The 25,062-nt window shown below is 40.3% G+C and overlaps 1 protein-coding gene across 1 annotated transcript in view; it reads left to right on the plus strand.

Annotated features, from left to right (window-relative positions):
- The first annotated feature begins 18,361 nt into the window (after window positions 1-18,361).
- STT3B (STT3 oligosaccharyltransferase complex catalytic subunit B) overlaps window positions 18,362-25,062 on the plus strand; it is a 99,095-nt gene continuing 92,394 nt past the window's right edge. The window contains exon 1 of the mRNA XM_032408849.1: window positions 18,362-19,110. Coding sequence (XP_032264740.1) covers window positions 18,797-19,110 — 314 coding nt within the window. The 5' untranslated portion in view covers window positions 18,362-18,796. The remainder of the gene's footprint in view (window positions 19,111-25,062) is intronic.

The raw sequence follows: 25,062 nt of genomic DNA on the forward strand, positions 1-25,062 counted from the left end.
TGTAGGGTTAGGTTGTGTACTTGAGACCTTTCTTGTTTCTTGAGAAAGGCTTGTATTGCTATATACTTTCCTCTTAGGACTGCCTTTGCTGTATCCCAAAGATTTTGAATAGTTGTGTTTTCATTTTCATTGGTTTCCATGAATTTTTTTTTAATTCTTCTTTAATTTCCTGGTTGACCCATTCATTCTTCAGTAGGATGCTCTTTAGCCTCCATGTATTTGAGTTCTTTCCAACTTTCCTCTTGTGATTGAGTTCTAGTTTCAAAGCATTGTGGTCTGAAAATATGCAGGGGATGATCCCAATCTTCCAGTACCGGTTGAGACCTGATTTATGACCTAGGATGTGATCTATTCTGGAGAATGTTCCATGGGCACTAGAGAAGAATGTGTATTCTGTTGCTTTGGGATGCAATGTTCTGAATATGTCTGTGAAGTCCATTTGGTCCAGTGTGTCATTTAAAGTCTTTATTTCCTTGTTGATCTTTTGCTTAGACGATCTGTCCATTTCAGTGAGGGGGGTGTTAAAGTCCCCCACTATTATTGTATTGTTGTCAATGTGTTTCTTTGCTTTTGTTATTAATTGCCTTATATAATTGGCTGCTCCCATGTTAGGGGCATAGATATTTACAATTGTTAGATCTTCTTGTTGGATAGACCCTTTAAGTATGATATAGTGTCCTTCCTCATCTCTTATTACAGTCTTTGGTTTAAAATCTAATTTGTCTGATATAAGGATTGCCACCCCAGCTTTCTTTTGGTGTCCATTAGCATGGTAAATGGTTTTCCACCCCCTCACTTTCAATCTGGGGGTGTCTTTGGTTCTAAAATGAGTCTCTTGCAGACAGCATATCGATGGGTCTTGTTTTTTAATCCAATCTGATAGCCTGTGTCTTTTGATTGGGGCATTTAGCCCATTTACATTCAGGGTAACTATTGAAAGATAGGAATTCAGTGCCATTGTATTGCCTGTAAAGTGACTGTTACTGTGTATTGTCTGTGTTCCTTTCTGGTCTATGTTGCTTTTAGGCTCTCTCTTTGCTTAGAGGACCCCTTTCAATATTTCTTGTAGGGCTGGTTTCGTGTTTGCAAATTCCTTTAGTTTTTGTTTGTCCTGAAAGCTTTTTATCTCTCCTTCAATTTTCAATGACAGCCTAGCTGGATATAGTATTCTTGGCTGCATATTTTTCTCATTTAGTGCTCTGAATATGTCCTGCCAGTCCTTTCTGGCCTGCCAGGTCTCTGTGGATAAGTCTGTTGCCAATCTAATGTTTCTACCATTGTAGGTTACATATCTCTTCTCCCGAGCTGCTTTCAGGATTTTCTCTTTGTCTCTGAGACTCGTAAGTTTTACTATTAGATGTCGGGGCATTGACCTATTTTTATTGATTTTGAGAGGGGTTCTCTGTGCTTCCTGGATTTTGATGCCTTTTTCCTTCCCCAAATTAGGGAAGTTCTCTGCTATAATTTGCTCCATTATACCTTCTGCCCCTCTCTCTCTTTCTTCTTCTTCTAGGATCCCAATTATTCTAATGTTGTTTCATCTTATGGTATCGTTTATCTCTCGAATTCTGCCCTCGTGATCCAGTAGTTGTTTATCTCTCTTTTTCTCAGCTTCTTTATTTTCCATCATTTGGTCTTCTGTCTCACTGATTCTTTCTTCTGCCTCATTTATCCTAGCAGTTAGCGCCCCCATATTTGATTGCACCTCATTAATAGCCTTTTTGATTTCTACTTGGTTAGATTTTAGTTCTTTTACTTCTCCAGAAAGGGTTTCTCTAATAACTTCCATGCTTTTTTCAAGCCCAGCTAGTATCTTTAAAGTGATGATTCTGAACTCTAGATCTGACATCGTACTAATGTCCATATTGAGTAGGTCCCTGGCAGTCGGTACTACCTCTTGTTCTTTTTGTTGAGGTGATTTTTTTCCGTCTTGTCATTTTGTGCAGAGGAGAATAGATTAATGAGAGAACAAAATGCTAGCAGGGTAACAACGTCCCCAGAAAATATACTCTAAACAAATCAGAAAAGACCTGAAGCAGTGGGAAAAGAAAGGGAAAGAGAGAAAAAAGAAAAAGAAAGAAAAAAAGAAAAAAGAAAAAGAAAAAGATAAAAACAAACAAAAGCAGAACAAAACAAAACAAAACAAAAACAGAATGTGATCAAATATGATCAGGCTGGTTTATAGATCAGTGCCACACACCAGATTTTGGGTGTATTTTGGTCTGTTAAAAGAAAGTCCCTCCCAAAATTTTAAAGAAAGAAAAACTTATATATGTACAAAAATAAGGGTTGATATGATGAAGGGATGGAATATGACTGTAAAGATGGAAATTATAAAAAATTTTAAAAAAGGATTTGATAAGTTGTTTGAAAAAAGAAAGAAGAGGATTAAAAAAAAAGAAAGAAAGAAAGAAAAAAGGGAGAGAATGTGATCAGGCAGGGGAGTAGAAAAAAACCATACACTAGAGATTTAGAGTATATTTTGATCTGTTAGAAGAAACTATCTCAAGATTTTAAAGAGAGAACAACTTATATATATATGCAAAAATACGGGTAACTACTATGAAGGGATAGAATATGACTTTAAAAATGAAAAATAAAAATTTTTTTTTTTTAAAAAAGGGATTGATAAGATGTTGGTTGAAAAAGGGAAAAAGAAAAATTCAAAAAAAAAGAAAAAAAGAAAAAAGAAAAAAAGACAGTTAAAAAAAATAATTAACTTTGAAAGACTAAAGAATCGTGGTAAAAAAGCCATGAATTCTATGTGCAGTATTCCCCTAGCGCTGGAGTTCTGCCGTTCTCATTGATCGGTAAACTTGGTCTTGGCTGGCTGTTCTCGCTGATCTTCTGGGGGAGGGGCCTGTTGCCGTGGTTCCCAAATGTCTTTGCCGGAGGCAGAATTGCCCCGCCCTTGCCGGTCCGGGCTAAGTAATCTGCTCGGGTTTGCTCTCGGGAGCTTTTGTTCCCTGCAAGCTTTCCGTACAGCTTTGGAGGCCGAGAGTGAAAATGGCGGCCTCCCAGTCTCCGCCCCGGAGGATCCGAGAACTCGGGGCCCCGCTCCTCAGTGCGCCCCCAGAGAAAAGTAGTCAGTCACTCCCGTCTCCCCGGTCTCCGGCCACACTCCGCGCTCACCCGGCCTGTGACCGCGCCTTTCTATCTGGCACCCGACCCCGGGTGGAGTCTCCAAACCCAGCAGATCCCCGCAGTGCGCTCCCGCACCTCTTCTCCCGGGGGAAGAAGGTGAGTCTCCCCAGATCTGCCGCTTGTTGGGTCCCTGCTGGAGGAGCAGTGGCCCGACTGTGCCGCGGATCACGGTTTATGGCAACCCCGAGCTGAGAGCCCGCGCCTGGGCTCCGTCTCTGCAGCCGGCTTCCCTGCTCCGGTACCTGGGAGCTCTGCCGCACTCAGGCACCCCCGGTCTTTCTGTGACCCCGAGGGTCCTGAGACCACACTGTCCCGCGAGGGTTGCACCCCCCACTTCGCCACCAGAGTGACGCCCCTCAGCGGAGCCGACTTCTAAAAGTTCCGATTTTGTGCTCCGTGGCTCTATCACTTGCCAGAAGCGGCCGTCGGAGGCCCCTCCCCCACCGTCTATCCTCCCGAATGTCGCCTCGGATTCACTTCTCCGCACGTCCTACCTTCCAGAAAGTGGTCGCTTTTCTGTTCAGAGAGTTGTTGCTATTCTTTTCTTCGATCTCCTGTTGAGTTTGTAGGTGTTCAGAATGGTTTGATCCCTATGCAGCTGAATTCCTGAGAAGAGACGAAATCCAGGTCTCCTACTCCTCCGCCATCTTGCTCCGCCCCCCGGAGCTATACCTTCTTGACCTCAAGTGGGTTTTATAACTTCAAAGGAAGTTTGTAATCCACTTTTTAAAATGTAGATCAGGTATACAACTTGGCAAAGGAAATGAATGTGGAGAGCCAGAAAAAGTTATTAAAAAACAGAGTTCATTTTTACAGGCTATTGTTTGGAAAATAAATAGCTCAACCTGGATCCCAGACAAAACTAGAATAACAAATATGCCATTGACTTGGTGAAAATGTCCTGTATCTGGTTGAGATGGGCATGAATATTAATTGAATGAATTCCTTACTTTTATTCTGCTCTGTAGAGTTAATTAAAAACCTCTTAAACTTATTGGGAGCTCTCAGGGCTATTTCTTCCTACTTGCTCTGAGCATTATGAATTCCTGTATAGATCTTAATGTCAACAATGTTTGGTTAGTGTCTATTGTATAATCTGTCCTTACATGCTCTGCCTTCAAGATGCTTAACTATTCTTCTGAAATTATAGATCCTTCTTTTGAAGTGGAGATGGAAGAAGGCATCTCCTAGTACTAAAGCCGAGGCACAAAACCATACTTATGTGTAGAGTATAAAATAAATCTCTTTTATTTAAAGGGCACAAAGATGAATAGGGAAAAATAGAGGAGAACTAAATGAAGGTTCTTATTATACTCAAGTTACTATTAGCTGTTCATTATTTTTGTTAAATAATGTACATAGAAAGAGATTTGAATTTCTGGTTTCCAAAGTACTTACTTTTTTAAAGTAAATTTTAAAGTGCACTCAGAGTCTTAAGGATTTTCTTATCTATACAACCTAGTAAGCTTAGGGACACATGGACTTCATTGAGTGCTCTGGATTTAGAGAAACAAAAACCGAATTCAAGCAGAAATAAATTTAATTTAAAGTTAATGCTTCAGATTTGTTAGCATACCTGGAAGAGATTACATTCTCACAAATGTTTGGTTGTGTTCTCAACGTTGAAATGAAAAGGAGTCCCGTGTGTCCAGTGAATGCTGATAGGTAGGCGAAGCCTGCTCTGACGGGTTGGGCAAACCGCGGGTGGTTGGTTTTCAGTCCCACACTCCTGAGGGGGAGAGTGAAGAGTTCATGGTGCTCATGAATCCTGTGCAGAGCCCCTGAGAAACCACGTTCCCCAGAGAGATGGTCTAGGAAAGAAGGAATGAGTTCAAGAAGGATCAAGCTTCTCTGGACTGTTTTCAGGGCTCAGCAGCCAAGGAGAGATTGAATATATTTCTTGTGCGTGTGTGTGAAATGAGAGTAGGTTAAATAAAATCTGTATTTCTAATCTTGGCTTTATTTCTTGATTCACGAACATACAAAACCATGTCCAAATATATTACATTATCTACAGGATACATGAGGAGGGATTATCAAGACAGAATTTCATATGTGGCTTGTCAAACTTGCGGCTTTACATTTTGTACTTTGCACACAAATGTGCACACATGTACTTGCTTTCGCCAATCAAGACCACACTGCTTACCCTCTTTCAACTGAACTTGACCTTTGAGTTGTTTCTTCAATAGCGGTTTGAGGTTTGCTCTGTTACTCCCTCTCTTGTGGTTGCCTTTGTGACCCAGGACCCGTTTCCAAATTTTCTGGCTGAAGTTACATCTCACAGCTGAGAAAGTGTTACTCAGTGAAGCTCAATTTATTGAGCACTCATGCTATTAAGTGCTATCCTCATGCTATATTCCGGTGAACTCATCTAATCTTTATAACCTTGTTATGTAGACCCTATTGTTAATATCATTATTATTCCTTTTAACAGATGGACAAAACTGAGACACAGAGAGGTTGAGTAACTCACCCAAAGGCACACAACAAGTAAAGAGAGCCAGGATACGATCTCAGGAAGTCTGGTTCTGAGGCCCATTCTCCTAATTCCTATACCACAGTCACCACTGTGTTGTTTTCTACATTTTCTATAAGGAAAATCTTTAACAATTGGTACTTTAAAACAGTGAAATAAAAGGTAACTAGGCAAAAAGTCTATAGCTATACCCAAAAGAAATTATGGTCTAATGGACAGAATACCCATTTTATAGTCAAAAAAACCTGGGATTGTCTCTGTAGTAGAGATACTTGCTGCTCATTGAATATCCGCGTGCTCCCATACATTTTCTAGCCCCTGGTAATCATGAAGGCCATGTGACTAGTTCTGACCATTGGTTGTGAGAGTGATGCAGGCCCCTCCTGGATTGAAAAATTTAATTCTTCAATCCAGTGTGTTACTCTCCAGGTCCCTCTTTGTTCACCTGCCATGGTCATGGATAGAGTCAGTTGGTTCAGATGCTGTAGCTGTGTGAGAGTAAAGCCTCAGTCAGCCTAAGTCTGTGAGTAATCACATGGAGCAGAGTCCCTCATAAGCCCACTCGGATGTGAATCATGAGTGAGAAATAAACCTTCATTATAGTAAGCCACTGAGAGTTCAGACTAATTTGTTTCTGATACTATCTAACTAATACAGTCTACAAGTTTTACCAAGTTTTCTATGTATTCATGGGAAAGGTGGCTGACCTTTCTGAGCCTCGTTTCTTTATTTTTAAAATATAAACACTAATGCTTTTTTGGAAGAGTTGACATGAGGATTAAATGAAGGCTCTTGGTGTGCTTGGTAAATAAGATTTGCTCAATAAATGGTTGCTACTGTCATTATTCAGTATTATGTTACATAAAAGTAACAGAAAAGCTCAAGTGACATAGTGTATAAAGAATATGAAGAACATTTTCTTAGCAGAGCTTATCATTGGATTCCTATAAATTGCTTACAGCTATAAAACAACTAAAGAATATTTCCAGTACAACACATAACAGGGTTGTAATGTGCACCCATTCTGTAAATACCTCTTGTTTTTGCACCCAGCATCCATACTCCTGTTTATCAACTATACCCAATTCCCAGGAGAAACCTTCTCTTCCCATTTTCAACCAAGCATGCTTCAGGTGGGGCTCCAGAATCAAGTTCCAGAATCAAGAATGGAGAATGTGACTTGAGGCTAAAGCCATTATCACAGTGTCCTGGCCACAGTGATTGGTTCAAGGATAGGAACGCTGTCTGCTCAGAGCCACTGAGATGCAGTGAGAATGCTGGGAATCCTGAAAAAAAGATTATAACATTCTTTTCTCCTCTGAATGTGAGGTGTGGAAATGTTTGGAGAAGTGACAGCTATTTTGAACTACAAGGGAAGAGCCTGTCTGGGAATGGAACCAACATGAAGGGTACCAAGTGGTTGGGTAGTGGAGAAATGGGAGTCTAGTGACATTGTTCAACACCCCTGATCAAGCTGCACCTGAAATCAAAACAAATTCTGGGATTTTCACACTGGTGAGTTCATAAGTTATCTTTATTCTTAATCCAATTTACAAATAGATTTTTTTCAGAAGTGATATTTGGGTAGCCCAAAAGGAAAATGGCTAATTCTGGCTAGATGGTGTTAAGATTTGGATCACGTGACTTTATATGGTGTTCCTTCCCATTCTTGGAGTTCTACAGAGCTTATTCTCTGTCATTCTTCCTGGATTCTGTATTGGCCTCTTTATTTTATTGCCTCTAAATTCCATACTCTTGGATTCAGAACTCTTCTTTACCTAATGGTTGTGTCTATGATTAAATTAAATTTAAATTAAGTTTGAATAAAGTTTAGGCTTACACACCCTAAACATTAAAACTTCTCATATAATTAAAATTTTTCCAAAATGACAAGTTTACAACCAGAATATATTTCCTTTTTTTCTCATTTAAACAAAGCCTTGCATATAAGTAAAGCAGACACTGTTTAGAGGAAGCATACATTTTGTTCAAGAAATATAGAACTTCAAATTAATACTACATTTCCTTATCTTAAAGACAAGAAGGTGTACAGCATATTGAAATTTATTTTCACTTTTGGCTCATAAATTTGTTGCATAGAATTATATAAAGTGCATTTTATGAACTATATTCTAACACCAGAAACCACAAGTGTTATTTTTCATAGATTAGATTATTATTTTCAATTCATCTTTCTCCTATAATATAATTATACACCCATGCTCTTTGCTGTTGAGGCTTTGCAATGATCTCAGGAGAGCTGATCATACATACAAGCCCAGCTCATTGATGTTGGGACTTGGCCGTAGGACTTATTGTGGCTAATGAAATATCAGCAGACATTACACAGTAGATTAAATGTGTTTGCATGATTTGGTTTGGTTCTTGAGCTTCTGACATCTGCCCTGAAAACAGATCTGAAGAGCAACTGAGTCAAAGGAAATTGAAGAGACACTTGGAGGAGACCTCATCTTTCCTCATACCTGAGTAAGCTCAACTGACATCAGCTAAGCCCAACCGAATCACAGACTAGTCACAGACCCATGAGTGAAAATAAATACTTGTCATAAGCCACTAAATATTGGAGTTGTTTGTTATGCAGCAGCATTATTTTATCAGTAGCAGACTAATTACTCTTACCCCAAATTATTATTAAAAGTAATGTTCACATTAACACTTCCTTTTCAAATGTTAAGGTGCTAAGTATTCTGTCTCTGATAATCTGTATTAACTTACAAATCTGAAACATATTTTATAATCAAAACTTATTATTACCTTTGTCATATAGCACTTAGTGTATTGAATTGGAAGGCATTCATGATAATCACTGAAGTCACTAAAACTGGGTGGTAATCCTGGCTTGGCCATTAATAAGTTCTGTGTCTTTCACAAGTCACTTGGCCTTTCTGGACCTCCCAGTTATCTATAAAATGACAGTTGAACTAAATCCTTTATAGGCAAAAATGTTATGGTTGTGGTCTTCAAATTCATATATTTACATAAAAATTATATATAATGTTTCTTTTACATGCTAATAGATTTTAGAATATAACTAAAATGAGAATTCAAGTCATAAGAATTCTGGGTGCTTTTAATGTTCCTGAGTTTCCTAAATAAATGAGATACAATAGTCCTCCCTTATCTGCAGTTTTGCTCTTCATTTCAGTTGTTCACAGTCACCTGGGGTAAGAAAGCAGATGATACTCTTTCTGACATATGGTCAGAAAGTTAACAGTAGCCTAACGCTACATTACATGCCTACATCATTCACCTCACTGCATCTCAACACAGACAATTTGTCATCTCACATCATCCTCCTAAGAAGGAGGGTGAGTTCTGTACAATAAGATATTTTGAGAGAGAGTAAGACCACATTCACATAACTTTTATTACAGTATATTGTTATAATTGTTCTATTTTATTACTAGTTGTTATTAATCTCTAACTGTGCCTAATTTATAAATTGATCTTTATTATAGCATATATAGGGTTTGGTACTACCCTCAGTTTCAGACACCCACTGGGGGTCTTGAAACATATTCCTTGCAGATAATGAGAAATTACTGTGTATGTGTTGGTAAGTTTCTTGGATACAACCTGGCTGAATCTTATCAGTTTAAGATTCTTTAATTTCAAAAATGTTTTGACTATTCTAGAGTAGAGAAAGCCACCTAAAAAAATATATTGATCACCTAAGTTGTGCTCAGTACACATCTTAGCTTGCAGAATACCAAAAACTGGGTTGCTAAAACAATAGCAATTCATTTTCAATATAGTTCCGGAGACTGGAAGTCTAAGATCATGGGGCTGGAAGGGTTGGTTTCTGGTGAAATCTCTCTTCTTGGATTGCGGAAGGCTGCTTTCTCGCTGTGTTGTCTGCACATGAGAGAGAGATCTCTACCATCTCCTCCTCTTAGTGTAAGGACACCAGATCTACCCTTATAACCTCATTTAACCTTAATCACTTCCTGAAAAGCACTATCTCCAAATATAATGGAGATATATTGGGAGTTAGGGCTTCAATATATGAATGTGGGGCTGATACTGTTAGTCCATAACAACACATATAGTGAAAGAAGAATTTTTAGTAGAAAGAGCACAGATTCTGCCTTCAAATATGCAAGTTTTAGGATCGGCCCCTGCTACCCTACTATCTCTAAGTTGGTTTCCATAAAGGAATGTCTTATGGGCAATAAAAAACAAGGAAATCAGATTTTTACTATCTTCCATCTTTCTACAAGCAAGCCAGCCTTGGATTTGAAGGTGAAGAGTTGCTATTACTCTGCCAAATGTTACAAACCACGCTATGCGGAAAAATGTGCCAATTTCTATACATAGCTAAGACCTGACACGCAAGGTCTACAGCTATGTTTTGGATAGGAGAGAACTTCAGGCCCACTCAATTCCTGCATTCTTACCTGGGTTAAAAGCAACATTTCAAAATTCCATGTGCATGCTCAGGTTATCCTACATAAAGGACAGTGTTCCTGGCTCAAGTATGAGGTGCTGAACCCTCCCAGCATCTCACCAAACATACACTATCACTGTGTCTGGAGCAAAATTGCTGAACCCCACTTTGATCTCTTGATGATGTTCTCTTACCAACTCCTTCACTTTTAGCTTCATAGATTTGCTTGACTGCTGCCTTTGCACTCAGGTGTTTGTTCAGTATTCAAATTATAATTTTGTAGTTGACACAGTTGGGAGACTGCAGTTATCTTAAATGAGATCATATACACAGAGACCCTATCTAGTCATAGACACCTTGAAATTTGCTTTAATTTGATAATAAACATTTTTGCAAACAAGTAAACTTTCACATTGTAAACATAGCCATCAGTGAAAACTTTTTATGGAAAAGAATTTTTGAGACACTTTGTGTTAGTTGTATATAACCTCAGGTGAATTTCTTAGCCTTTTAAAACCTCAATTTCCTTAAAAGTAAAATGACGCTGATAATATTTATACTGTAAAGCAGAAGTTCTCAGACTTCAAAGTGGGTCAAATTACCTAGAATGCTTATTGAAAATGCAGATTCATAGGTCATGCCCCAGACATACTGGGTATGGGGTGCAAAAATCTGCATTTATAATAAACACCAGAGGTGGTTATAATATATGTATTGTGGGGTCTTGTTTTGAGAAATATTATTGTCAGAAGTAAATTAAATGAGAAAATACCAAGCACCTGTTCCCTTTCCTGTACATGAGTAGTAATTACTATTTAGAACTCCTACTCATCCAAAAAATCAAATCTGGAATTAAGAGATGGTGGCTTGCTTTTAAGGTCCACTTGATAAAAACAAAAACAAAAACAAAAACACAAAACACAAAAATCATAGTAACAAGAATGCATCTAGATGCAAATAAACTCAAACAAGATGAACTAGTCTGTATTGGAACAAACCATGCAAGGTACAAGATGCAGGCCAGTCACTCTGCTCTCTTTTAAGAGCCTTGGCATAACTGTCAAGGTCATAGCCACCTATTGGAGGTGACCATGTACAGAGGTGACCATGCACGTAGCCATGTGACCCTACTACCTGAGCTGCAACTGACAAGACCAGAGAAATGTGACTGGTGTAGATGTAACCAACAGCCAATGGAGTGAGTGAGCCAGTACAACATCCCAATAGGAGCACCCTACATAGGAGGATAACTTCTTTTTTTTTTATTATTAACATATAATGTGTTATTGGTTTCAGAGGTACAGGTCTGTGATTTACCAGTCTTATATAATAACCAGTGCTCATTACATCACATGCCCTCCTTAATGTCCTTTACCCAGTTACCCCATCTCTCCACCCCTTTCCCCCTCCAGCAATCCTCAGTTTGTTTCCTACGATTAAGAGTCTCTTAGGGTTTGTCTCCCTCTCTGGTTTCATCTTGTTTCATTTTTTCCTCTCTTCCCTTGTGACCCTCTGTTTTGTTTCTTAAATTCCACATATCAGTGAGATCATGTGATAATTGTCTTTCTCTGATTGACTTATTTCACTTAATACCCTCTAGTTCCATCCACATTGTTGCAAATGTAAGATTTCAGTTTTTGATGGTTGCGTAATATTCCATTATATGTATATATATACACACACATCACATCTTCTTTTTCTATTCATCTGTCGATGGACATCTGGGCTCTTTCCATAGTTTGGCTATTGTGGACATTGCTGCTATAAACATTGGGGTGTAGGTGCTCCTTTAGGAGGATAACTTCTTGACCCAGCAGATCATCTCTCTCAGGGAACTCCAACCTGAGCCACATTTGAACGTGAGAGGGATGCTGAAGCAATGTTCCATCTACATCCAGGACCTTCAGGTCCCTCTCTACCATGTGCCTGTGCTTCTGCCCTAGGCTTTCCCTTCAAATAACCAGAGAGCCAGAAGTGCCTAGAAGCTCATGCATTTCCTTGACCCTTAGCCAGTGACCGACAGGTGTAGGGGCAACAATGCCTCAGGTCTTTGCCTCTTGTTTAGTTGTCAGAGGCATAACTTACACTCCCAAGCTCCCCCACTGGGGTTATGCTGGGGGACCCTCCTTGAACTTTGCTGAGACTGCATCCTTGATGGGCTTCTTTCCTTTCCTTGACCTTCTCACTCCCTTATCAATTTCTCCCTCCTGAGAACACTACCATAATAAATTACACAAAAGTTCATCTCAGGGTCTCCTTCTAGGGAAACAGATCCAAGGCCAGTGTGCAAAGATTTCATGAGAAGCACAGAGTTGTTTAACAGAGGGTTGTAAGGAGAAGCCCCAAACCTGTAGGAGTTATACGGAAGCAGAGTAAAGAGCTTTTGAGAACAAGAATAGTGAGTGAGTTAAAGAGTAAAGACAGGAGAGGTAGTCACAATGGGAAGCAACACAGAACAGTGGACTCGGCCTACGAACAGGGCATGGTATAGGAGCTGCTGAGTGCAAGGGAAATGACAGATCATTCTATTGGCCTAGCAGAGTTTTGTTGAGCCACCACAATTGCTGTGTGTCCCAAAATAACTTCTTGTTTTCTGTGAGGTCTGGCTGTGCAGCGACAGAGATGTCTTCCTGTGTCTCTTACCCCTCTGTGCATCCTTTCAATAAATTCCATTACCCAGGACCTCCAATGTATCTCTGTTGAAAACCGAAAGAGCCTAAGAAGCCCACACTTTCAGAAATAAAATTAACACCCCAATCATAAATGCATTTACAATGCTTTAGATGTTTACAATATTTTTAATTAATATGTCCCTTCAGCTCCTTTTAATTTTGTTTTTATTATCAAAATTATAACGTAGTTTTCAATTTTATAACTTCCAGCTAATATACCCTCCGTTCTCCATTGTGTCACTAATTTAATAACCAACAAAATCTCTTCTAATTCCTTAGTAAATGAGTTTGTTTTGCGTAATTATTAAGTGGAATACATTGCTTCAGCATAATATTTATTGTACTTAAGTTTAAGTTAAACATTTGGGATATCAACAATTTACAATAGAAAAGATTTAAAAAAAATGTATACACAAATTCTGAAGCTCAATATATATCAAATTCTCTTGTTAAGCAAGAGGGAATTCAAGTTTCCTGTTTTCCTGACACCTCTAGGGTGAAATAATAGTATTTTTAGTACTAGAAATACTAGTACTTACTAGTATTTACTAGTATTATACTAGAAATAATAGTATTTCTTCATATTTTATAAACTTCTTCTTTGAGCATTACTCTGACTTATTTCATAAGAACATAATTTAATAAATTCTCTTATAAATATAATGCAGTTATTGTTACTACTTGGATTAACATAAAAAATATCCCAAATGTATGGGGATAGATGATAATACTGCATCAGAATCACTATAATTGTAATTGAAATACATTGAAAGAAAATATTATTTGCTAAAGTAACCTATTTACTCATCTATTCCTATAAGGCTCTCGGGGAGAGATGGGCAGTTTAGCTACACATCAGGAAGGCACAGAATTTCATGACATTAAAACGAAACAAAAAACCACCTTTCTATCAGGGGAGACATTTGCTAACAGTGACTCTATCTTTAGAAAATTTCTACCTGAATTTCTTAATGCAGCATAAAAAATCCCTTCATTACTTCAAAAGTACTTTCATGAAGTACATGATCTAGAATAGATCATCTAGGGGATGTGCTAAATTGAACAGCAGAAGAGTTTTGTTGTTTTTTTTTTAAGAACAGATTTGCATGAATTCAATATAGATGACCTCGTTTTTTGAGCAGCTGGCCAATAAAACTCTACATGCTAATGGTTTCCATGACATTGGAGCATACTACTCCAATAATTACACTTAAAGATACACAATCAGTGATGCCAATTCTGCCTCATGGAGGATGTGAAAAGATTGCCTTAAATATACAATCAAATACCCTCGGCCTTACTCGTAAGGGAAATGCAGATTAAAACTACCAATTTACACCTCACTTGTTGGCAAAATGCCAACAGTTTCTTAACACACTCTGCTGGTGAGTCCCTAGGAAATGGGCTTCTCACACATCCTGGGAATGCAACTGATACAAGCCTATATGGAGAACAATTTATCTATTGAAATTCCAAATATGTTTATCCCAAATTTCACTTACAGTAATTTCTCCAACCAACACTCTTAGACTTGGGAACAATTACTTCTTTATAAGTCTATTCATTGTATCCATGTTTGCAGTTGCACAAGATTGGAAACAGCCCAAACATCCACCAATCGATTATTGATTAAATGAGTATGATACATCCATCCTTTGGAATATCATGAAGCCATAAAAAGGAATGAAAAATTTCAGGCAACAGTCAAGAGAATGAAAACCAACACACTAAGAGAATTGAATGTGTATTATTAGGTTCAACTGGTAAAACAGAGCTACTCCAGGTATTTCAGGAATAAAGGGTTTAATATAGGAATGATTACTTGTACAAGTTGGAAAACCAAGGGGAACTAAGATCAGTGAAGTTGCTGCCAAAAAGTCAGGGTCAGGGAAGCCAACTCTGAAAACTTCAACCTGAAGGACTGAAGCAGGTAGTTCTCAAAAGCTTTCCAATCATCTCCAAAAAAGCTCCCTTACTCTTACTGTCTTACTTGATGACAATGGTGTAAGTGGTTCTCACAGCAGCTGAAAGGGTGTGTGAATCTTAGGTTTGCTCATTCTTCTCCTTTTGTCCAAAACCGCCTCCCTCTCTTTTCTGTCTTCTAAATCTTGACTGTGTTCCTCTCAAACTCTAACGTGGAACCATACAGGGAAGAGGATCTGGGAAATGTAGTTCTCAGCTTCTCCCAAGCAATGCAGAGACTACGGAAGGGGGTGAAAATGAGTTGACACCAGACAATCCAGCATAGAGTGGAAAGACAGAAAACCCTGAAGACATTTTTGAGCAGTGGAATCAATACCAGCAACTACCTTTCTCTGGACTTGATGGTAGAGAAGTCCTTCAGTCACCAAATATTTATGAATGCCAATTATATGCCAGACTCTGGCAGCTCCCTACTATGCCCAGTGCCCAGTGCAAGAGTATGTGTTATGTTGTTTCTGTTGCCCTAAGAAGAATGAAACCTTCTCTTAGACCTGTGCCATTTCTGAGGCACATTTTCTGCACTCAAATCTTTTCTTGACCATATTGGGAGAAGCCAGGAGCTGAAGATCATTTTGTCTTTTTCTTTGTCTGACTTGGTTCTCTATGCACTTTCAAAGCCAGACTTCTACAAAGGGTGGTTTACATTCCCTGCCTCCACATCCTTTGCTTCCAAACCCTCCTCACCCGCTGCCATCTGGCTTCTGCTCCCTACAACTTCACTAAATTGACCTTGCTAAAGTAACTGGCGAACTCACTTCTCTGCACTCTGTGTCACTGCTGGCCTTACTTTATGTCCCTCTGGATTCCACTCTTTTGCTATCTTCCCTACCTATCCTTCCCTCTCTGGGCCCTACTGTCCCAGTTTCAGCATCCAAAACACTTAGCAGGATGATCAAGAAGCTCAAGTGCAGAGAGGCAGAACAATATACTCAAGTTCATCCACAAACTGAGTCACTTTTCTATGTTGATGGCTGGAAATTGAGAATTCACCGTATTGCAATTTATTTTTATGGATTCCTTAGTGGATCCTCTGTAATGCATTCCTCACAAAAGTAACCTCTACAATCTCAGATGTTGGCACAGGTGGACTGAGGTCCCCTCTGCAACACGCTTTTCACATTGCACTCTCGGTAATCTTTTCAAAACACACAGCTGATGACACTCCATCTCATACACACCAAATTCTGCTTAAATCCCTTTATGGTTCCCTATTAGTCTCCCATTGAAACAAAACAAAAACACCTCTTAACATGACCTATACTCTCTGGCCATTTATTCAACTCCTATTTCACGTTGTCCCACTGTGTTGCAGCCATTCTGGCCATTTTCTGGGTTCCTTGTACCTGCCTCCCCAGGCCCAAAGCAGGGTCTTTGTATGTGCTTCTCTGGATAATTCTTTCCTTTCTTCTTCCCCTGGTCATTTTATCCTTATCCCCAGTGCTGCTTCCCTGGGTAACATTCTCATCTTGTGCAGATCAAATCCCCCATGTGTCTCTCTTTGATAGCGTATGTCACGTTGCATTTTGGTACTTAGCAGTGTGATGGTTTACTCAATGCCCATCTCCCTAGGACTGGCTGGTGAGCTCTGTGAGGGAAGAACCACGCTTCTCATGTTCCCTACTGCATCCCGGGCCCACATAGTGCTTGGCATAAAGGAGCTCAATAAATACTTGTTGAATGCATTAGTGAATAAGTGAATAAACACCAAGAATAACAGGGTTTTTTTCCTACTGCTTTTACACTCACTGCTAAGCTGCATTTGCTTATGATCCGTAACAATTTTTCAAAGTATTTTCAGATAAGCTATCTCACATGATATTAAGAACTGACTTTATGAGTAGAAGGGTAACCCATGCAGGTGACTTGGCCAATGTTACCTGGCTAGTAAGCAACAATGGGCAACTGGAACTGAGTCTTGTCACTTTTCAGACCAGGACTTCGGCGATTAAAAAACCAAAAAGGAAGCAAGATAATGTGTAACTTAATAGAGAGCATCTATACAAAAGATAGTAAAACGGAAATATACAAATAAATTAAAAATACAAAATAAATTTTATTTTAGGTTGATAGAACTTTGGTTCATGGAATATGGGCACCAATACTCTAAATGCTGGCATTTTAGCATGTACAGTTTGGCTCTGAGAAAGAGCATGTCACCTTTCTCCTACAACAGGTCTCAGTTAATATTCTATGATAATTCTCACTAAAATTTAGATGTCCAATAAATGTCAGCTATTAAATTGTTGGTGGGAAAGTCTACTTCTGGAAACCTTTCATCCTTTCCTTGAGACTATTTACTTATTTTTGTAAGGAAACCAGAGAAAAGTCAATCACTTAGGTTAAAAGAGTAGCTGGATCCATTAGTTTCAAAGACCAATCTCAAACTTAGTCGTTCATTTATCTAACAAGACCTACTGTTTAAACACAATTTCTAAATGTTTAAATTTGCTGTGTTGAAATTTAATGGCTTAATAATTGAGTTCTTTCATAATATTATGCGAACACAGGCTTTTAAGTTCACGTTATTCACCTAAATAAAATGGGCAATTACTTTACATGAAAAGTGAATCGAATATTTATGGAATCAAAGCTCCATGCCCTTCGCGGGGCGTATATTAGAGTAACTCTAGTCTCCTCACCACTCCATTTACGTTTTAACTCATTCTGACTTGAATTTAGTCTCCCCGGTGGCACTTTCCTGGGGGTAAGAAGAAGGGGAAGGAAGGTATAAAAATACAACCTAGACGTGCAAAACTTTGTGGACAGGGATCTTCAGTCCGTTATTATTCACTAAAGAAAATTCAGTAACAGCTGACAAAGTTTCACTCGTTCGGTGGACTGTATGCAGCCCGTTAACAATGAAGCCCTGCATCTGCTCGTACTTCCAGTGAACAAACACGACCTTTCCAATCAGAAAGATACAAGAAACGAAAAAAGCGAGAGAAAGTCGCACTTTGCCTGCCCCCTAGGTCTCTTCGGAGCTAGGAGCCTGTTTTCTGGCTCCGAAGAGTTTTCAGCGCCGGCAAAGTTGACTTCGCTCACAACCTCTTTAGCAGGACGCCCGGCACAGCCGGCAGGGTGGACCCGTGCGCCGCCGCCGACGCTCACAGACTGCGCAGGCTGTATTGGGCGCCCCGGGCGGCAGAGCCCCGCCAGCCAGTCCCACGCGCGCAAGACTAGTGTAACGCGCCTGCGCGCTCAGTCACGTGACGGAGCGCTCCGCGCAAAGCGGGTTAAAAGTCACGACCGCCGCAATCCGGCGAGTGCCCGGTCGGTCGGCGCAGCGCTGTTCGCCTTCCTTAAGCTAATTCTGACGGAGGTTGCTCCGCTGTTCTCGATCACCTCCCGACCCCTCGTCCTGGCCCAGCTTCATGCAACGAGCGGAGCAGCCTAGCACCCTTCCTTGCCGACAACACAGGCGCGCGAAACCGCGTCTTTCAACTGACAATGAAGTCGTAGCCGCGCAGCACGGCCGCCCCGGGCGAACGGGCGCGAGGCGGGAGGGGGAGGGAGTGGGGGAGAGCTGTTGGGCTAAGCCCCGCCCCAGCTCGCGCCCCCATTGGTGGGCACCGCGGTTCTGGGCCCGCCCCCTAACGGACCTGTCGCATTGTGACAGGTGGAAGGGCCAGTTCCTGTTGGGTCGGGGGCGGAGTCAGAGGTAGCCTGAGCTCCGCCCGGACTCCAGGGGGCTCCTCCCCCTGCTCTTCACCGCGGGGCGGGCGGCGAGTGTGAGGGGGAATGTCATTGCTGCTCCGGGCTGTGGTGCCGCCTCCGTCTGCTGCTTCTTCTCTGGCGCCCTCGTCCCGTCGGCTTTCGCCGCTGCCGCAGCTGCACGGGGGATACGGATGGCTAGTGGGGCGCAAGGGCCATCCGAGTTGAGAGCGCGGCGGTCGCGGCCGCTGCTGAGGCGGAGACTCCCTGCCGCCGCCTCCACCCCCTGTCCCCCGGCCTCGCGGCGCTGAGGGCGGGAGCGCGCAGCGCTCTTCCCTCCTCCTCCTTTTTCTTCCTCCTTCTCCTCCTCCTCCTCCTCCGGGTCCCCGCCCAGCACCCCTCGCACCAGGCGGCGGCGGCGGCGGCGGCGAGGAGGGAGACCCGCCGCCGGGGCACAACATGGCGGAGCCCTCGGCCCCGGAGAGCAAGCACAAGTCGTCCCTCAACTCGTCCCCGTGGAGCGGCCTCATGGCCCTGGGGAACAGCCGGCACGGCCACCACGGGCCCGGGGCCCAGTGCGCGCACAAGGCGGCGGGCGGCGTGGCGCCGCCGAAGCCGGCCCCCGCGGGGCTGTCCGGGGGGCTGTCGCAGCCGGCCGGCTGGCAGTCGCTGCTCTCCTTCACCATCCTCTTCCTGGCCTGGCTTGCCGGCTTCAGCTCGCGCCTCTTCGCGGTCATTCGCTTCGAAAGCATCATTCACGAGTTCGACCCGTGGTAAGTGCCCCGCCGCCCCTCCCCCGCCCGCGGCCCGCGGCCCGCGGAGACCCGGGACCGGCGCCTTTGCCCGCCGCGGCTCGCCCCGGACTTGGCCCGGCGCCGCCGCCGAGCCCCACTCGCACCCCGGCAGAGGCGAGCGCGGGTCCCGGAGCTCCGGGCGCGCCCCCTGCCCGTGGGCGAAGTTTCCCCCGCGCAGCCCGAGGCGGGGCGTCGGGGGTCCCCGAGTGGGACTTTGGCCCCCAGCCGAATAAGTGTGACGCCTCCCGGGAGGGCGAACGAAGCCCCCTTGCAGCCCTCTTGGGTTGCCCAGTCCAGAGTGGCCACGCCGGGAGCCGGCAGGTCTCCCCTCGGCCGACTCGTGGCGGACTCCCCGCTTCCCCGCCCGTGGCTTTCGCGTTCTCTTTTTTGCTGGCGCGTTTTTGCTGGTTGGGATGGGATCGCCCAGGGGTTGCCCTGTTGCCGTTGGAGGTGAGGCCAGATGTGCAGGAGCCCTGTCTACTCAGCCTCGCAGTTTTACGCTTTTAGTGTTTCTCCTCTTTTATACAAGAAGGGGAAAAGGGAGTGAGTAGTGAGGTGTTGTAGGAAAGGAAATAATACCCCTGAAAGTAATCTGAAAGCTAGGGACTCTATTTAACACTAGATATTTTCAGGAGTGGCTTTTTTCAAGGCCCCTAAGTGCACTCAGCACCTCACTGTTCCACAATTATCTTGGTTTGCTTTTTAGAGCAAGAACATTACTCTGTTAGCCCAACTGTCACCCTCAGTATGTTATGCACAATATCCGAAAGCATGGCATTAGTTCCTTTATTGGTGTCTGCAGGAAGGTTTGTGGTTAAGAGAACAAACTGCCACAGTGATGGGGAGCCTTAGGTTATAATACAGAAGTTGCACGTGGTATCCGGGACTGACCTGAATGTTTTAGGAAATTACCCTACTAAGAGCACTAGCTAATTTAGGCACTACCCTGGTTTGTGAATTCTATAGATAGGAAGATTGCTTTAATTTTTTACCCAGCTTTCCCAGCCTATTTGGTTTTTGTTTGTTTTTGCTTTATATCTGAGCCTGTGCCTTTTAAACTAAATTCATGTTGACCCGACTTGTCAGCCTTGAGTTAATCTTATATTCTTATAATTAGATCTAACTAAATTTTAGGATATTTATCATTTTAATACAAAGAATCTTCTTGAGAGCTACTAATATATGGATTACAAATATTTGGGGTCATGAATTATCCATATATTAAAATACTGGATTGAAGTTCTGTTATGGATAGAAAAATTGGTAGTGCTGCATCTGTTGAACACGACAGGGGCCCACTCATGGAGAATTCAGTTTAGGTAAACAATTACTGGGACATTCTTCGTGAAATGAAGAGGTTTTGATTTTTTTCTAACATTTAAAAAAAAAATAACTTTATGTTACTTGGAATCACAGAAGAAAATACTGTGAAGCCTTGGGAACTAGGTACAGTGTTCTTAGTCTTAGGTTTGAAACACTTAAGCAAATTAGATAAAAATGAAATTGGAACCGGAAAATGAAAACTGCTAATATTTTACTGAACAGTGTAAAAAGAGAAAGTTGTCTTTTTAGATTACAACAGCAGAAGTGCATGGCGACCAAACATCACGGGTAACAAAAATTGTGAATAGTATTTCTACAGAGAGTATCATTTTTACAAAGGATGAATATTGTTTAGTAGTAACTTTGAGGCTGCAATTAAGGATTGCAGAAAAATTCACAACTGAATGATGAGACAATTTTGTTATTTTTCCTTATTTTGAAGGAAGATTAGAAATTGCATCAAGTCAGCCCAAAATTACTATTGAAATTGAGTATTGTAATTATGAAGTCTTATCAGGTTGCTTCACCAATAATAATACTTTTTTCTTTTTTTAAAGTATGGCAGAGAATTAGAAGTTGATCTTTTTTCAAGTTTCAAGAATATGCTTGGAGAGCATAACCCTTTTTTATCCACATGAAAATTTGTTTCACTTCTATTTTTTTATGTATAAACACATTTATGTAGAAACACATTTCAGAAACACTGTCTTTTAGCTAAATGTATGAAATTTGAACTTTAATTCATATAAGCTAATCTAAAGATCTACTTTAGGTGTTCTGCTTACTAATAGTTTTGATATTTACATTTTATCATATTCCTAATTAAATGTTTCTGTTCATACTATTAGATAATTGTCATTAGTATTAGTCTTTTTACAATAAAGGAATTGTCCCTATCCCTTACTGTGAACAGAGATTTGTCAATATAAATTTGATGTCTAAGTATAATTTGGATTGACTTAATGAGAAAATTAGGTTTTAGACCAAAAAAATCCCTTCTTCGCTCACTTTTGTTTTTCTTTTTATATCTTTTGAAGATCTCAAGTAGTTAGGTATCTCATTCTTATAATCCATTCTTGGTGAAAAATTTTGAAAAAGGGTTAGAGTGTCTATCATTATTACTCTGGATTTTTTTTTTTTTTAAGATTTTGTTTATTTATTCATGAGAGACAGAGAGAGAGAGAGAGGCAGAGGGAGAAGCAGGCTCCCAAGGAGCAGGGAGCCCGATGTGGGACTCCATCCCAGGACCCTGGGATCATGACCTGAGCCAAAGGCAGACGCTTAACCATCTGAGCCACCCAGGCGCCCAATTACTCTGGATTTTAAAGCAGTTTTTCCTTCCAAGCTACTAAGAATACCAATATTTTGATCTTTAATCTAATACTCTAGTGTTATACTAGCTTGGGAGTCTCCCAGATTACTATTTTATAATACAGCAATGCCATGAACCTTTAATAATATTTAAACGTTTCTTTCAGATTTTGTATCAACAAATCAATTTGTTCTGGCCTTCTCTGTTTCCTTTTTTCATGTCTTTGTTACTGACTTCATTTCTGAAGTCTTTTTAGTGAAAAGTTTACTTTTTCTGTTTGATTATGAGTTATTTCTATAATTTTACAGTAGTTCTTAAATTGCGTAAGACTCTAGTTAGTTGCCAGAGGTGACTCATTGTCACAAAGTTATACTTGTTTTTTAAATTTGTCACTCAATTTATTTTATAAATCTTGCAGTTGTTGTAAGTGGTGGTATATAATGTTGGCTATTATAGATTTATTGAATTTTAAAGTACACTACACTTTTTTAGAACTTAGCAACATTTGTGGTATGATCTCCTTACCACTTTAGTAATTTCCTCCCTTATCAGTTGAGTTGATCAGACATGAGGAAGCAGTTTGAGAGTATGTTGTCTGTACTTGCCAGACATTTGGTTGAGCAACTAGTTTAACAGCACCTAATTTTACCTTCTTTTTATCTGGAGCAAAATGTAGTTTCTACTTATTTTTGTATGTTAATACTTTTATATTAACCAAGTACCTTTTTCACAGCCGTTATCTTGTTAAATTGTAGTAGCTTTTCCCACAGAGGTGATGTAAAAGCTACCTATATAAGGAGAGCTGCCCTTTTCCCTGCCTGCACAGGTTGCAGTGGGTTCTCCCTAGAGCCCCAGAGAGAATTCTCTGAGCCTCTCTGAGTTTTGGCTGCAGTTAGCTGTAAAAGGGCAGCGGATGTCTTTTTGCAGGGCAGAAAGCTGCAGCTTAGAATTGAAACTTGGAATACAATTTTTCAAAGAAACTATGGTATAAATAGATTAATTAGTGCAAACATGTTTTCAAAGGATTGATAAACCTTTGGAACATAAGCTGTTTGTAAGCTGGGAACTAGTTCCTGTACTTTGAGGTCTCCATGTTTTTCTTCCCTTTGCAGATGACAAAAAGGGGCTATTGACCTCAGTTCTGAAGAAGACAAAATGGGTAACAAAACCAGGTTTAGAAAAAAACATCCCAAATCTTAAAAAGTTACTTTGACTGTGGAATCATAAGCAACAGCAGTCCAGCTGCTCTTCAGAACAGGTATCCTGTCACTGGAGTCACTGTAATTTACAATTTTTCTAGCCTTGAGCTTAAAGTCGTTGTAAGTTACAAGAACACTTAGGGAGGAGATGCAGGGAGTGTCTTGACCTGCTGCATTGGATAATGGAATCGGACTTGCTCCCATTTGGTTTAAGTGTGGTGGTTCTTATAGGTTCTTATGCCTCATAGGTTTCATGAGGCATATAGAATAGGTCCTGGGGTAGTTAGGATCTGTCAGCAAAGACTTTGGAACTTTTTCTTTTTGTTCTGGATTTTCGTATTTTGAGTGCTAACCTGAGTAAGACTGCAGATCTCTTATTGCCATGAGTAGTTTGCATAAATTCAACATTGGTTGTAGACCAAGCATTAGAAGCTCATTATGGCTCTGACCCAGTTGTTAACGAATATGGGGAAACTTACTGGCCTGTCTGTACTTAATCTACTTCTGATTTTTATACTCCCTATAAGTTATGAGTAGTTTGGGATATGAGAAAATGTTAAAAGTTCTCTTCATTGTACCTTCTTAGTATTCATTAGTGCATACATGCTCTCAGAAAAAATGGAAAGATTAATATTCTGGAGTGACTGAATCATATTTTTTACTTGTTTACTTTGAAAACTTAATGCTCTTAGAGACCATACTGCTGTTAACCTAAATTATAAAGCATCCCACAATTCAACAGATTTGTACATTGCTAGATTGTTACATTATAAAAATTTTCATACAAAAAAGTTGAAAGAATTTTATAGCAAACACTGCTACACCTAGATTCTGCAGTTAGTGTTTTACTTAATTTGCCTTATCATATCTTTCTAATACTGCTTTTAAATCCTGCTTGTAGACACTGATAGTACATCATTCATGGTAATATGAAGAGTGTTATCTTTGTTCTCCAACTCCATAATTAAGAGGATCTCTTATTTCTGGACAACATTTGTTTTCTATAATACTTGAACATAATGAGTATAAATACTGTTTCTGTATCACCCTCAATTGGACTGCAGGTTAGAATCAAGATTTAATCTTTCTAGGTTTTGGTTAGTAAATTACCTGAGTACATCATAAGTCAATGGATGTCTGTTAAATGACCTGACTGCCAAATCTGATGTCACAGAAGAAACCCTGAAGTTGTTAGAAGGGTATTGATATTGGTTTTACTAGACTTAATTTTTGTGGAATACCTAAATTCCTTTTGGGTTATTAGAAGCCTTTTATTGGTCCGCCTGTTGCTTACTCTGAGTCATATTTATGCTCTTTTATTGCCATGTTTTGTCCAGATAATAATGCTTAATTTATGTATAATTGCAAAAGTGACTTCTTTCAGTCCCTACAATAAATAGGAAAAAATGAAAACATTTTCAAATAATACAGGGCCCATGAATACAATCTATGGGCCAAATTAATACTGTTGAAAGGGGAAAAAATGTAAATGGTTAACATGCTACCCCATCTTAACTCCTTTACTTCCTTTACCTGATTCTGGTGGATATTTTTTGTTTTTAAATCACTTATTCTTTTCTGAGAAAGTTTCTGTGTCCTCACTTGACCTAATTCAGACACAGATAATTTCCAGGGAGTTAGAAATTGATAGAAAGTGTCAATACCATAGGATTTTTTTTTAAAAAGTGTTAGGTGGAGGTAAGGTTGGAAGAGATAGGAACAACTGCCAGAGGTTCTCATATTTTAGGTAAATGTAAGTAAACTGGCATTTGTAGACTTGGAATTTTATTTCTTTGTAAAAACACCTTCAGAGTTTCAAATGAAAGGCATCTAAACATACTTTGGAATATAACCTATACATAGGTTGGTGAATGCCTTTATGTTGGTCAAGTTTATACTATTTTTAGAAATACACATTTGTAAAGAATTGTGACTGCTACGCTAATTAAATTGACCATATCATTAGTGACCATTTTTTCTTTCTGTGGAACTTAGTGCTGCAGGATAACTTTAATATACGTTCTAAATGATAGTAGATGCTTAGTTTTTACAGTGTCTTACAACTTGATTTTAGATCTTAGAATTAAGGAGATAAGG

The sequence above is a fragment of the Phoca vitulina genome, unplaced genomic scaffold (genome assembly GCF_004348235.1).
Source record: "Phoca vitulina isolate PV1807 unplaced genomic scaffold, GSC_HSeal_1.0 scaffold10, whole genome shotgun sequence".
NCBI lineage: Eukaryota > Metazoa > Chordata > Mammalia > Carnivora > Phocidae > Phoca > Phoca vitulina.